This window comes from Schistocerca nitens, chromosome 7 (genome assembly GCF_023898315.1).
Source record: "Schistocerca nitens isolate TAMUIC-IGC-003100 chromosome 7, iqSchNite1.1, whole genome shotgun sequence".
Classification (NCBI taxonomy): domain Eukaryota; kingdom Metazoa; phylum Arthropoda; class Insecta; order Orthoptera; family Acrididae; genus Schistocerca; species Schistocerca nitens.
In genome coordinates this window covers 298,019,059-298,033,187 of record NC_064620.1, presented here as the reverse complement: position 1 = coordinate 298,033,187, position 14,129 = coordinate 298,019,059, and the positions used below count along the sequence as shown (strand labels likewise).

General features: G+C 39.5%; 1 protein-coding gene across 1 annotated transcript in view; it reads right to left on the bottom strand.

The window, feature by feature from the left end:
- Positions 1 to 14,129, bottom strand: part of LOC126195257 (tetratricopeptide repeat protein 21B-like) — a 269,874-nt gene that overhangs the window by 180,395 nt on the left and 75,350 nt on the right. The window contains exon 5 of the mRNA XM_049933782.1: positions 1,599 to 1,834. Coding sequence (XP_049789739.1) covers positions 1,599 to 1,834 — 236 coding nt within the window. The remainder of the gene's footprint in view (positions 1 to 1,598; positions 1,835 to 14,129) is intronic.

Sequence of the window (14,129 nt, the reverse complement as noted above, 5' to 3'; positions counted from 1 at the left end):
CTTTATTGTTTACAATATACATAAATTACTTAGTTGACAACATCGGTAGCTCCGTGATGCTATTTGAGATGACACGGTTGTCTACAAGAAAGTAGCAACATCAGAAGACTCGTACGTACTCCAGGAAGACCTGCAGAGGATTAATGAATGGTGCAACAGCTGGCAGCTTTCCCTAAACGTAGATAAATGTAATATAATGCGCATACATAGGGGCAGAAATCCATTCCAGTACGATTATGCCATAGGTGGTAAATCATTGGAAGCGGTAACGACCGTAAAATACTTAGGAGTTACTATCCGGAGCGATCTGAAGTGGAATGATCACATAAAACAAATAGTGGGAAAAGCAGGCGCCAGGTTGAGATTCATAGGAAGAATTCTAAGAAAATGTGACTCATCGACGAAAGAAGTAGCTTACAAAACGCTTGTTCGTCCGATTCTTGAGTATTGCTCATCAGTATGGGACCCTTACCAGGTTGGATTAATAGAAGAGATAGACATGATCCAGCGAAAAGCAGCGCGATTCGTCATGGGGACATTTAGTCAGCGCGAGAGCGTTACGGAGATGCTGAACAAGCTCCAGTGGCGGACACTTCAAGAAAGGCGTTACGCAATACGGAGAGGTTTATTATCGAAATTACGAGAGAGCACATTCCGGGAAGAGATGGGCAACATATTACTACCGCCCACCTATATCTCGCGTAATGATCACAACGAAAAGATCCGAGAAATTAGAGCAAATACGGAGACTTACAAGCAGTCGTTCTTCCCACGCACAATTCGTGAATGGAACAGGGAAGGGGGGATCAGATAGTGGTACAATAAGTACCCTCCGCCACACACCGTAAGGTGGCTCGCGGAGTATAGATGTAGATGTAGATGTAGATCTGTACATGCTATTTGTACACTTTAGAGGTGATGGTGAGAGCAGTCAGACATGAACTTGCTGAAGGTATCCCCTTCATATTTGATTGGGATGTTACATGGAAACCACGGAAAACATAGTTCACAGTGAATGTGTACTGGAAGAGTGCCGCCCCCCCACCCCCCACCCCAAATGTAATTACATTATTCTAATCATTTTACAAACTCACTCAGTGGGCACACAATGTTTAGGATACAATTACACCTGAGTCCACTACCTTTAACTATTGTGACATACAGTTTTGTATTAATATACACATTTCAAAGTCCTGGATGTATCAAAAGCATGTTTGCATATAATGTTTGATTGGTTTACAAATGTGTTGTGCATCTCTGATTAATGTGGGAAACATATTATTATGATACTGTAAAGTCCTGGATGGAGTACAAACAATGGAATAAGGACAAACACTCACCAATAGCTGAGAGACTGAGCAGTCAACACACACATAAATAACACTGAAATCACTGCAAAGCTTATGGACATTGTTACTCCTCAGAAAGAAGTTTGCTCTGAGGAAGAACACTGCCCGACATTTTAGCAATGATTTGAGTATTGCTTAAGTGGCTTTTGAGCACTTAATAGCTCACCTATACAGTGACTGGCTATGTTTACTCCTCGTATTATTTACATGGGGCATATGTGTCAGGCTTGAAAGTCATTCACTGCTTGCCTTCCAAGTTCGCATGCAGCATCAACACCAGGTCGCAGTTGTGCAGCCTTTTCAACAAGATGTCGAGTCTCTGCCAGAACAGTTCTGTTACGTCCACAACATCTTGAAAACAGTTGTGCAGCTTCTAACATCAGCTTTGCTCCTCTCGGCTCACGGCGCTCAAGTTCTGACATGTACTGCTGTAACCCTGCAGCTGTGCCTTCACAGTCACCGTCCCGACACAATGCCACCACCATCTATAACATTCATAAATGGAATATGTGCCTGTTACATTCAAAATAAGTTTCTAACACACACTAAATAATGTTATCATGTACAACAAGCTCTCCTTTTGTAAAAATTGCACAAATTTTTTTGACTACAATTACAATATTTTATATTCTATAACATTTGCATTGATGCTATCAGTGATGATGGCACTTAAATGAAGATGATTATGTGACACCACTTTTAGTAATTTTTTGAATACTTTCACACTGTAAGCAACTGAAGCTTAAGTCACATACATAAAACAATTAACATAATTTCACGTTTTGATACTAAATTAAATATGTTAAGTATACTGAAACAGATGAGAAGCTCTTATAGATAACAATAAATGTGGCTGTCAGTAACAGCAAACGCGTAGATAAAAGCTCAAGATTTCAAATCTGTAGGTTAATCCATACAACAACAGCAGGAATAATAATAAACAGAAATTAAAAGGTGTACACAAGTGACAAAGTGTCACATGCACTCTTTAAGTCTATCAAATCCAACAGAGAGTGTGAGAGACAGGGAGAGACAATAAGTAGCAACATTATGTATCCGTCTTCAAAGAATAATGTGGTTATGTGACAGGGGCTAATCTGCTGAATACATAATTATAAAGTATTTATAGTCTGGTTTATCAACAAAAAACTACAAATACATCTGGTACCATCAGCCCACGCCAACTTGCACACCCCATACTTTACTCGATCCACATATGCATCTTCATTTCTACAGTCCCTTCCTCTGTTCTATCTGGCTCTCCCAAAGAACTCCTCTACATCACTGTGCATCACAGGCAACTCAATGGTGCAACATTTCTGTCCTGTGTGATGGATATCTCCATCTCCCAACTGCCAGTCACCCTTCTCTCCAATCCTCCCAAATTCTTTCCTCCTCTCACCAGTTCCAAACACTACGATGACTTGCTTCCATTATTCAAAAAGTTTACAAAAATTCATCAGTTATGGAAACATGACCAAGGCATTATTCAGCAAAGCACTTGAAAACATTCTTTTCTAAAGGAGACTGATTAATGAAAGTTGAATAAAGCATGTAGAGGTTTTGTTGCAGAGTTAGGCCTTTACAAAAACTGTAATACATAAACCAACGAAAACTTCACAGCATTGTATCTTTAGACACTCCCTGTAAACAAAAAACTTATCTTTTTTTCTGTGCCAATTTCTGAGCCACCATTATTTTAACAATAACAAAGGACAAATTTTAAAACTAGGGTAATGTCACATCTCAACAGCACCATCTACTGTTCATATGTAAAAACTTGAAAGGTGACTATCACAGAATGGATGATCCCACTATTTTAACTTAGACATGAAAGGGTGTTCCTGATTTTACAAGCTTTCAAGCTGAGTGAGAATGAATCGAAATGAATATCATTACTTTCAGAATAGACAAAAAGGCACTGGAATAATTTGGTTTTCTAGAAGAAGGACTGCAAGAAGCTTTTGAAGACACCTGCAACATTTTTTTAGGCTACAAAACACTTTTTCTGGCAGGTGAATTTCCTCAGAAGATGTCACCATATCACAGCAAAGTACATATTTTCATCACTTCTGACATGCATGTGGAAAGAATTCTATTACAGTAACAGATGGTACGTAATTCACATGTTGTGTACGCTAGTTCTATGTTTGATCTTCTTGGATCCATATTTCAAGAAATGCATAATACGCAAATTTTAAAGCATTTTACTGAATATCTACATGTCTGGTGGGAATGGGTGGTTGTTCTATATTGTGTGAAAATTATAACTGTTTTGAGTACTGTATTTATGACAGGTTGTTTTTTTAAGTACTCTCTCTTCAACGTATGTGGTGAGCTTTCCAATTTCGTTCCAGAACTCTTCAGCAGACTGTCCTTTGGTGAGTATAAAGGTGTCATAAGCAAGACTAATATACTTATTTTATCAGCTGCCTTGTTCTACATACTTTATTAAAGAAAAAAAAGCATTGTTCCTAAAATAGAGCCTCATGGTACACCACATTTTACATTGCCTGAAGAAGGAGGCACTGGCTCCGAAAGCTTGCCAATCACAAGTCTTTTATGTGTGTGTTCTGCCACAGCTTGGTGAGTAGATTTTTTACCTGTTCAATTAAATACATTTTACGTTTTGTTTTTCAGAATAGTAGGAGCTCATGTAAGTCCATTCTTCATATGTAGCTTCAACAATCTGTTTTCTGTTCTGCACTTCATTGCATCACCTACAGTTGACGAGTATTGTTTAGTTTGGCTGCATACTGAGTATAGATAGTCATGCACTACTATCTGCTTAAGCCACATTAAAGGAAAAAATCTTTGCCCAATGACCAGTTACTGAGGCGAATCACTGTTGGTGTGTCACGCGTGCTTTGGGCATAATATTCGAGTCAGTCCAGTTGGTCAGTAGTGTTCTTAAGATTCAGATGCATTTGGACACCGGTGTTTTGATACAATCAGAATGTAACTACATCTATCTCAAAGTATGTTCTGTCTAATCATTCATGTCATGTTTTGATTATTTCTAATGTTTCAGTATGGAGGGGTTAGTTATGTGTTGTAGGACACACAATTTTTGTAAATCAGAGATTAGTTTGAGCTGTCTTTCAAAGAAGCAATGATTGAAACACTAAGAACTATAAGGATCTAAAGCATACCATCATCGATTCTGAGACTGCAGCATGTACGCGTGCTCCGAACATCTGCTGATGTTATGGTAAACCAGCTTTATCCATATCTGTAGTTCCACATTTTATACGTGAATATTCATGAAAATCTGGCTCACCGATTTCTCAGACATTCACTTCCATATGGGCCGAAGCACAATGCATAATTTTGTTGCTCTGGCTGCTCAATTGTTATCTAGAGTTGACAACATAATTTGGTGTCTACAGGGTGTATGAAGCAGTAATACTGTGCTTTCACATAGTAGGAGGTGTATCGGCAATTTTATTTGAACCTCAAGCCTCAGAATGTGCTTAATGAAAATGATGATAATGAGGCCCATGAAAGTGTTGGAACAGGTCAAATTGTATGTGTGCAGCATGTAGTATCAGTTCTTTATAATTTCACATTAATTACAAACTGAAGAATTGTGGAAAGACTCTTCTGTCACTAACCTGTAATGGAAATTAAGTGAATTCACATGAATAATACATATAATCTTAAATATTGCATAATATTTCATAACATAAGGTGGGTAAGTTATTTTTCATAGGAAGTATATGATGCTGAGACTTGCTGAGTCTGATGGTTTGCCTATAAATTAGAATTTCACAAACATCTGTTCTTCCCAAAACTTCGTTTCTGCGACTTAGGCCCTTAGGGTTCACACTGCCTCAATTTCAATATTTAATGTGCATCACCCCCCCCCCCCCCATGAACCATGGACCTTACCGTTGGTGGGGAGGCTTGCGTGCCTCAACGACACAGATAGCCGTACCGTAGGTGCAATCACAACGGAGGGGTATCTGTTGAGAGGCCAGACAAACGTGAGGTTCCTGAAGAGGGGCAGCAGCCTTTTCAGTAGTTGCAAGGGCAACAGTCTGGATGATTGACTGATCTAGCCTTGTAACACTAACCAAAACGGCCTTGCTGTGCTGGTACTGCGACGGCTGAAAGCAAGGGGAAACTACAGCCGTAATTTTTCCTGAGGGCATGCAGCTTTACTGTATGGTTAAATGATGATGGTGTTCTCTTGGGTTAAATATTCTGGAGAAAAAATAGTCCTCCATTCAGATCTCCGGGCGGGGACTACTCAGGACGACGTCATTATCAGGAGAAAGAAAACTGGTGTTCTACAGATCGGAGTGTGGAATGTCAGATCCCTTAATCGGGCAGGTAGGTTAGAAAATTTAAAAAGGCAAATGGATAGGTTAAAGTTAGATATAGTGGGAATTAGTGAAGTTCGGTGGCAGGAGGAACAAGACTTTTGGTCATGTGAATACAGGGTTATAAATACAAAATCAAATAGGGGTAATGCAGGATTAGGTTTAATAATGAATAAAAAAAGAGGAGTGCAGGTAAGCTACTACAAACAGCATAGTGAACGCATTATTGTGGCCAAGACAGACACGAAGCCCACGCCTACTACAGTAGTAAAAGTTTATATGCCAACTAGCTCTACAGATGATGAAGAAATTGATGAAATGTATGACGAGATAAAAGAAATTATTCAGGTAGTGAAGGGAGACGAAAATTTAATAGTCATGGGTGACTGGAATTCGACAGTAGGAAAAGGAAGAGAAGGAAACGTTGTAGGTGAATATGGATTGGGGCTAAGAAATGAAAGAGGAAGCCGTCTGGTGGAATTTTGCACAGAGCATAACTTAATCATAGCTAACACTTGGTTCAAGAATCATGAAAGAAGGTTGTGTACATGGAAGAACCCTGGAGATACTAAAAGGTTTCAGATAGATTATATAATGGTAAGACAGAGATTTAGGAACCAGGTTTTAAATTGTAAGACATTTCCAGGGGCAGATGTGGACTCTGACCACAATCTATTGGTTATGAACTGTAGATTAAAACTGAAGAAACTCCAAAAAGATGGGAATTTAAGGAGATGGGACCTGGATAAACTGAAAGAACCAGAGGTTGTACAGAGTTTCAGGGACAGCATAAGGGAACAATTGACAGGAATGGGGGAAAGAAATACAGTAGAAGAAGAATGGGTAGCTTTGAGGAATGAAATAGTGGAGGCAGCAGAGGATCAAGTAGGTAAAAAGACGAGGGCTAGTAGAAATCCTTAGGTAACAGAAGAAATACTGAATTTCATTGATGAAAGGAGAAAATATAAAAATGCAGTAAATGAAGCAGGCAAAAAGGAATACAAACGTCTCAAAAATGAGATCGACAGGAAGTGCAAAATGGCTAAGCAGGGACGGCTAGAGGACAAATGTAAGGATGTAGAGGCTTATCTCACAAGGGGTAAGATAGATACTGCCTACAGGAAAATTAAAGAGACATTTGGAGAAAAAAGAACCACTTGCATGAATATCAAGAGCTCAGATGGAAACCCAGTTGTAAGCAAAGAAGAGAAAGCAGAAAGGTGGAACGAGTATATAGAGGGTCTATACAGGGGCGATGTTCTTGATGACAATATCATGGAACTGGAAGAGGATGTAGATGAAGATGAAATGGGAGATATGATACTGCGTGAAGAGTTTGACAGAGCACTGAAAGACCTACGTCGAAACAAGGCCCCGTGAGTAGACAACATTCCATTAGAACTACTGACAGCCTTGGGAGAGCCAGTCCTGACAAAACTCTACCATCTGGTGAGCAAGATGTATGAGACAGGCGAAATTCCCTCAGACTTCAAGAAGAATATAATAATTCCAGTCCCAAAGAAAGCAGGTGTTGACACATGTGAAAATTACCGAACTATCAGTTTAATAAGTCACAGCTGCGAAATACTAACGCGAATTCTTCACAGATGAATGTAAAAACTGGTAGAAGCCGACCTCGGGGAAGATCAGTTTGGATTCCCTAGAAATGTTGGAACATATGAGGCAATACTGACCCTACGACTTATCTTAGAAGAAAGATTAAGGAAAGGCAAACCTACGTTTCTAGCATTTGTAGACTTAGAGAAAGCTTTTGACAATGTTGACTGGAATACTCTCTTTCAAATTCTAAAGGTGGCAGGGGTAAAATACAGGGAGCGAAAGGCTATTTACAATTTGTACAGAAACCAGATGGCAGTTATAAGAGTCAAGGGGCATGAAAGGGAAGCAGAGTTTGGGAAGGGAGTGAGACAGGGTTGTAGCCTCTCCCCGATGCTATTCAATCTGTATATTGAGCAAGCAGTAAAGGAAACAAAAGAAAAGTTCGGAGTAGGTATTAAAATCCATGGAGAAGAAATAAAAACTTTGAGGTTTGCCGATGACGTAATTCTGTCAGAAATCGCAAAGGAATTGGAAGAGCAGTTGAATGGAATGGACAGTGTCTTGAAAGGAGGGTATAAGATGAACATCAACAAAAGCAAAACGAGGATAACGGAATGTAGTTGAATTAAGTCGGGTGATGCTAAGGGAATTAGATTATGATATGAGACACTTAAAGTAGTAAAGGAGTTTTGCTATTTGGGGAGCAAAATAACTGATGATGCTCGAAGTAGAGAGGATATAACATGTAGACTGGCAATGGCTAAGAAAGCGTTTCTGAAGAAGAGAAATTTGTTAGCATCGAGTATTGATTTACGTGTTAGGAAGTCGTTTCTGAAAGTATTTGTATGGAGTGTAGCCATGTATGGAAGTGAAACGTGGACGATAAATAGTTTGGACAAGAAGAGAATAGAAGCTTTCGAAATGTGTTGCTACAGAAGAATGCTGACGATTAGATGGGTAGATCACATAACTAATGAGGAGGTATTGAATAGAATTGGGGAGAAGAGGAGTATGTGGCACAACTTGACTAGAAGAAGGGATCGGTTGGTAGAACATGTTCTGAGGCATCAAGGGATCACTAATTTAGTACTGGAGGGCAGCGTGGAGGGTAAAAATCGTAGAGGGAGACCAAGAGTACACTAACCAGATTCAGAAGGATGCAGGCTGCAGTAGGTACTGGGAGATGAAGAAGCTTGCGCAGGATAGAGTAGCATGGAGAGCTGCATCAAACCAGTCTCAGGACTGAAGACCACAGCAACAACAACAATGTGCATCTACATTTAGATCTATACTCTGCAAAACATTGTGAAGTGCATGGCAGAGGATATGTCCCACTGTACCAGTCATCAGCATTTGCCCCATTGCTTTCACATATGGCACATGGGAAGAATGATTGATTGAATGCCTCTGTGTGTGCTGAAGTTGTCCTAATCTTGTTCTCACGATTCCTATGGAGGCGGTATGTTGGGAGCTGTAGTATATACCTAGAGTCTTGAAACTTTGTTGGAGGACTTTCTTGGGATAGTTTACACCTATCTTTAAGAAACTGCCAGTTCAGTTTCTCCAGTATCTCTATGACGCTCTCCCACAGATCAGACAAACCTGGGATCGTTCATGCTGCCCTTCTCTGTACATGTTCAATATCCCCTATTAGTCTTACTTGATACAGATCCCACACACTTGAGTAATATTCTAGGACCAGTCACATGAGTGATTTGTAAGCAATCTCCTTTGTAGACTGATTGCACCTCCCCAATGTTTTTTTCAAATAAACTGAAGTCTACCACCTGCTTTACCCATGACTAAGCCTATGTGACCTCTTCATTTCATTTTCCTAAAAAGTGTTGCACCCAGGTATTTGTATGAGTTGATCAATTCTAGCTGTGACTCACTGATGTTATATTCATAGGATACTACGTTCTTTCATTTCGTGAAGTGCACACTTTTACATTTCTGAACATGTAAAGCAAGTGGCCAATCTTTGCACCACTCTGAAATCTTATCCAGATCTGACTGAATATTTATGCAGCTTCTTTCAGATAGTACTTCATCACAGATAACTGCATGATCAGCAAAAAGTTTGAAGTTATTATTAATATTGTCTGCAAGGTCATTAATAAGAAACATCAACATCAAGGGTCCCAGCATCCTTCCCTGGGGCACACCTGAAGTTACTTCTACATCTGATGATTACTCTCCATCCAAGACAACATGCTGCGTCCTCTCTACCAAAAAAGTCCTCAATCCAATTGACAATAAGTGCAGATGTGGTACTGAGTCAAATGCTTTTTGGAAATTAAGAAATACTGCATTTACCTGACTGCCTTGATCAAATGCTTTCAGTACGTCATGTGAGAAAAGTGTGAATTGGGTTTCACATGATTGATGTTTTCAGAGTCTATGCTGGTTGGCAATGAGGTCATTCTATTCAAGATCTCTCATTATCTTTGAGCTCAGAATATGTTCTAAGATTCCACAACAAATCAATATCAAGGATAGTAGATGGTAATTTTGTAGATTATTTGTCTACCTTTCATGTAGAAGGGTGTGATCTGTGCTGTTTTCCCAAGAACTGGACAAGATTTTTTGTTTTTGTGGGATCTACACTAGGTTATAGGAAGAAGAATGGCTAACTCAGCCACAAATTCAGTGTAGAATCTGATGGAGATTCCACTGGGCCCTGGAGCTTTGTTCAATTTTCACGATTTCAGCTATTTCTTGACACTACTGACACTGATACATATTTCATTCATCTTTTCAGTGGTACAAAGTTTTAAATTGTGGCAATTATCCTGTGTTTTCCCTTACAAAAGAACATACAGAATGAAATTTTCACTCAGCAGCGGAGTGTGCACTGATGTGGAACTTCCTGGCAGATTAAAACTGTTCGCCAGACCGAGACTCGAACTCAGTACCTTTACCTTTCGCAGGCAAGTGCTCTACCAGCTGAGCTACCCAAGCATGACTCACGACCCATCCTCGCAGCCTTAATTCCGCCAGTAGCTTGTCTCCTGCTTTCCAAACTTCAAAGAAGCTCTCCTTTCTTCCAGGAGTGCTAGTTCTGCAAGGCACGCAGGAGAGCTTCTGTGAATTTTGGAAAGTAGGACACAAGGTACTGGCAGAATTAAAGCTGTGAGGATGGGTCATGAGTCATGCTTGGGTAGCTCAGATGGTAGAGCACTTGCCCACGAAAGGCAAAGATCCCGAGTTCGAGTATCGGTCCGGCACACAGTTTTAATCTTCCAGGAAGTTTCAGAGTTAAGCATTTCAGCTTTTGTTTTGCTACCCCCGATTTCAGTTCTTGTCTCACTTGTTCGGAACTGGACACTAACTTTGCTGCCACTTACGGGCTTTACTTATGACCAGAATTTCTTTGGATTGTGACATATCACTTGATAATATTCTGTTATGGCAGTCACTGAAGGCTTCATGCTTCGCTCTCTCGACAGCCAGATGGGTTTCATTCAGCATCTCTCTATCTATTGTCCCATGCTTTGTTTTACACCTATTACACAATAATCTCTGTTACTTTACAAGATTCTTTGCAGTGACTGAATACTGTGGAGGGACCCTCCCATTATGAACTGTTCTACTGAGTACATATCTATCAAGTGCACAGTCAATTATTCTTTTAAACTTTAGCTGCAGTTCCTCTACCTGCTCCTGCCCTATGATGGAAAGTTTAAAGTTTGTCACTGAGATATGACATTACTGATTTTTTATTAATATACTGAATATACATATCTCTCTGCTTGTTTTAGTTGTCGTATGTACTTTTGTAATTGGCTATTCTTCTTAAATATAGACTGGGGCCTGTGGCGGGCTCTGACAGCGATATCTCTCTCTATCTCTCTCTATCTCTCTCTCTCTCTCTCTCTCTCTCTCACACACACACACACACACACACACACACACACACACACACAGAAGTCTGAAGCACCCTCTGCAGATGACATAGCACTGCTGCATGTGCAGTCTTTTGAAAGTACAAGCACATGTCATCAATGCAGGACATTTTATGATGCCCACCTCTAATAAAACTGTAATTTTCCCAGTTGATAGCTGGATGATTAAAGTTCCCACAGATGATTACAGTATGACTGAGGAACTTACATACAAGCAAACTGAGGTTTTCTTTAAGTTTTCAGTTACATCAGGGAAGTCTGGTGGGTGATAGAAGAATCCAATTACCATTTCTTGCATTTCTCCATGGCAGTGTTACATATGGCAATGATTGTTTTAGGCTGTGGTTTATGCGAGTAATTGCCAGAGGCATTGTCTGATCACCAACAAGAACTAATGGTGAGTGTGAATTTACTGAGGCAGCTTGCAATGTCAGATGTTACAACATTGGAAAGACTGAAGAAGTAAGATATGTGACCTTCGGTTGAATGATTTTTTGTATTTTCATATTATCAAAAACGGTTGATGAATGTGTTAACAGTGACATAATTGATGAATGGGGCAACAATAGTCAAGAAATAACAGCAGATAATGGGCATGCAGTAGGTATAATTGGTAACAACAATAACATCTTAGATTCAATTGTGATGGAGATTATAAACTCAAATTCTACTTTGCTGAACCCACACACTTTGAGGAACAAGTCAACCAATGGAAACACTGCTAGCAATTACTTAATTCTGCAGGATTTTAAACAAATTAAAAACAAATTATATAATAACAAGGATAAAACAGTTGCTTACACACATGAACTGAGCAATATAGTAAACACAAACTTCTGCAAAGTGAACGATACACTAGACAAAAATGCACGAGTTAAAGAAAATGTAAGATTAAATAAAGAAAGACATGCAAGAGTTATTCACCAATCTGAAAAATGAACTTATAGGATCAATGAATATTGAACATTTTGATTATATTCAGGGAAGCAAACAACATGATGAAGAAAAAGAATACAGGGTAGTTGAAGTTTGGTCTCAAAGAATATCACAGCAAGAGAAGTTCATCAGATTACTGAACTGAGTACAATAATTCATGATGCCATTCTTGACGTGGAAAAGTTATATGAAAAAAGTAATTCTGATGTCAAACTGGTTTCTCATGTATGACAAATTCTTCTGATCTTGAAATTAATGTTTATGAGCTGGATCAATGACCAAAGACAAAGAAAATTGCAATGCTGACAATGATCAAATGTAATGATTGACAATTTCACTGTCAACTAACAATTTAATGTCTCATGTTCACAGATTTGTAATAATGCAGATAAAGATTGGTATTTGTGCATAAAACTTGTATTTGGTGACAACATGTGGGGAAAGTGTGATGTGAAAAAAATTACCATTTCTGTAGAGTAAAAAACAACATTTTCAAAGGTTCATGACTGGAATTCAAAAACAGTTTTAGAGAAGGAATTCAGATGGAACAAAAGAGCAAAAAACAGCAACACAGTGTGAGAAGGAAAAGAGGAAAAAAACTGTACGCCAATTGCCACCAGAAGAAGGAAAAAGAGAGACTGGAAATGGTAGAGGAGGTAACTTCACATTTACTGTCAGACAATACCAACTGATCATAGCATGTAAAACTTTGTCCTGTGTACAAATTTACTGAGTGTATTATTATGAGTGACTGTGTGTAATAGACTAGTTGAGAATCCTTGTAGCAATAGTGTACAATAGATGGGATGAGAGTCCTCTCAGTAATAACTTGTAAGAAAATCACGTCCATGTGCTGTCCTTGTGTGATCTTCATTAATCAGGTGGAGCAGAATGATGGCTTTGCAGTGTTTTCATAACTATATTTCATCAATGATAACTTTTGTTCTGCTTCGGGCTATTTTGCTTGTGATGAATGTCTACATGTTCAATGGCACGGATAGCACAGGTATCCTCTCTATGCGATTCTGCCATCTGTTCTTTCTGTTATTTATGAGGTGCTGTCTCATATGCAGTATCATCGCTGCTATGTAATCAGATGCATGTAACTGACTCATGAGAATAACACCATGTCACTATGAGGTGGTGCGCGGCCCACTACACAGCGCTGTTGAGCCATAATGCCATGTAATACAAACTATCAACTAATATATCCAAAAACAAAGATGACGCGACCCACCAAACGAAAGTGCTGGCAGGTCGATAGACACACAAACAAACACAAACACACACACAAAATTCAAGCTTTCGCAACCAACGGTTGCTTCATCGGGAAAGAGGGAAGGAGAGGGAAAGACGAAAGGATGTGGGTTTTAAGGGAGAGGGTAAGGAGTCATTCCAATCCCGGGAGCGGAAAGACTTACCTTAGGGGGGAAAAAGGACAGGTATACACTCGCACACACACCCATATCCAGCCGCACATACACAACTATCAACTAAGTGCTATGATAAGACATCCTGCCGAACTAATAACCCATGATGGAGCACAATAAGCACAGTCAACTACAATTTGTGTGAAATGCAATGGCCAGACAGAGTGTCTGAGCAGTTCTAGGCGCTAGAGTCTGGAACCGCACGACTGCTACGATCGCAGGTTCGAATCCTGCCTCGGGCATGGATGTGTGTGATGTCCTTAGGTTAGTTAGGTTTAAGTAGTTCTAAGTTCTAGGGGACTGATGACCTCAGAAGTTAAGTCCCATAGTGCTCAGAGCCATTTTGAAATGCAGTTGTGCTGGTCCATTCATGATGCATTCAAAGTGAGGTGACATGCCAATACACATTGCCCTTGAGTCTGCGTGTCTATAAACACATTCATGTGGAGTCCATGACACTGCAAGAGCTCAATCGTGTATGACGAGCTAAGTGCTGGTTAGGTTCATGATAAAATCGAGCATCTGTGAGTGAAGCAGTGTTCAAAACCATTTTCATACAAAGATATTAAAAAATTCTGCAGTATTTATGTACAAACATGTTTCTTACTGTGTGCAACAAACTTA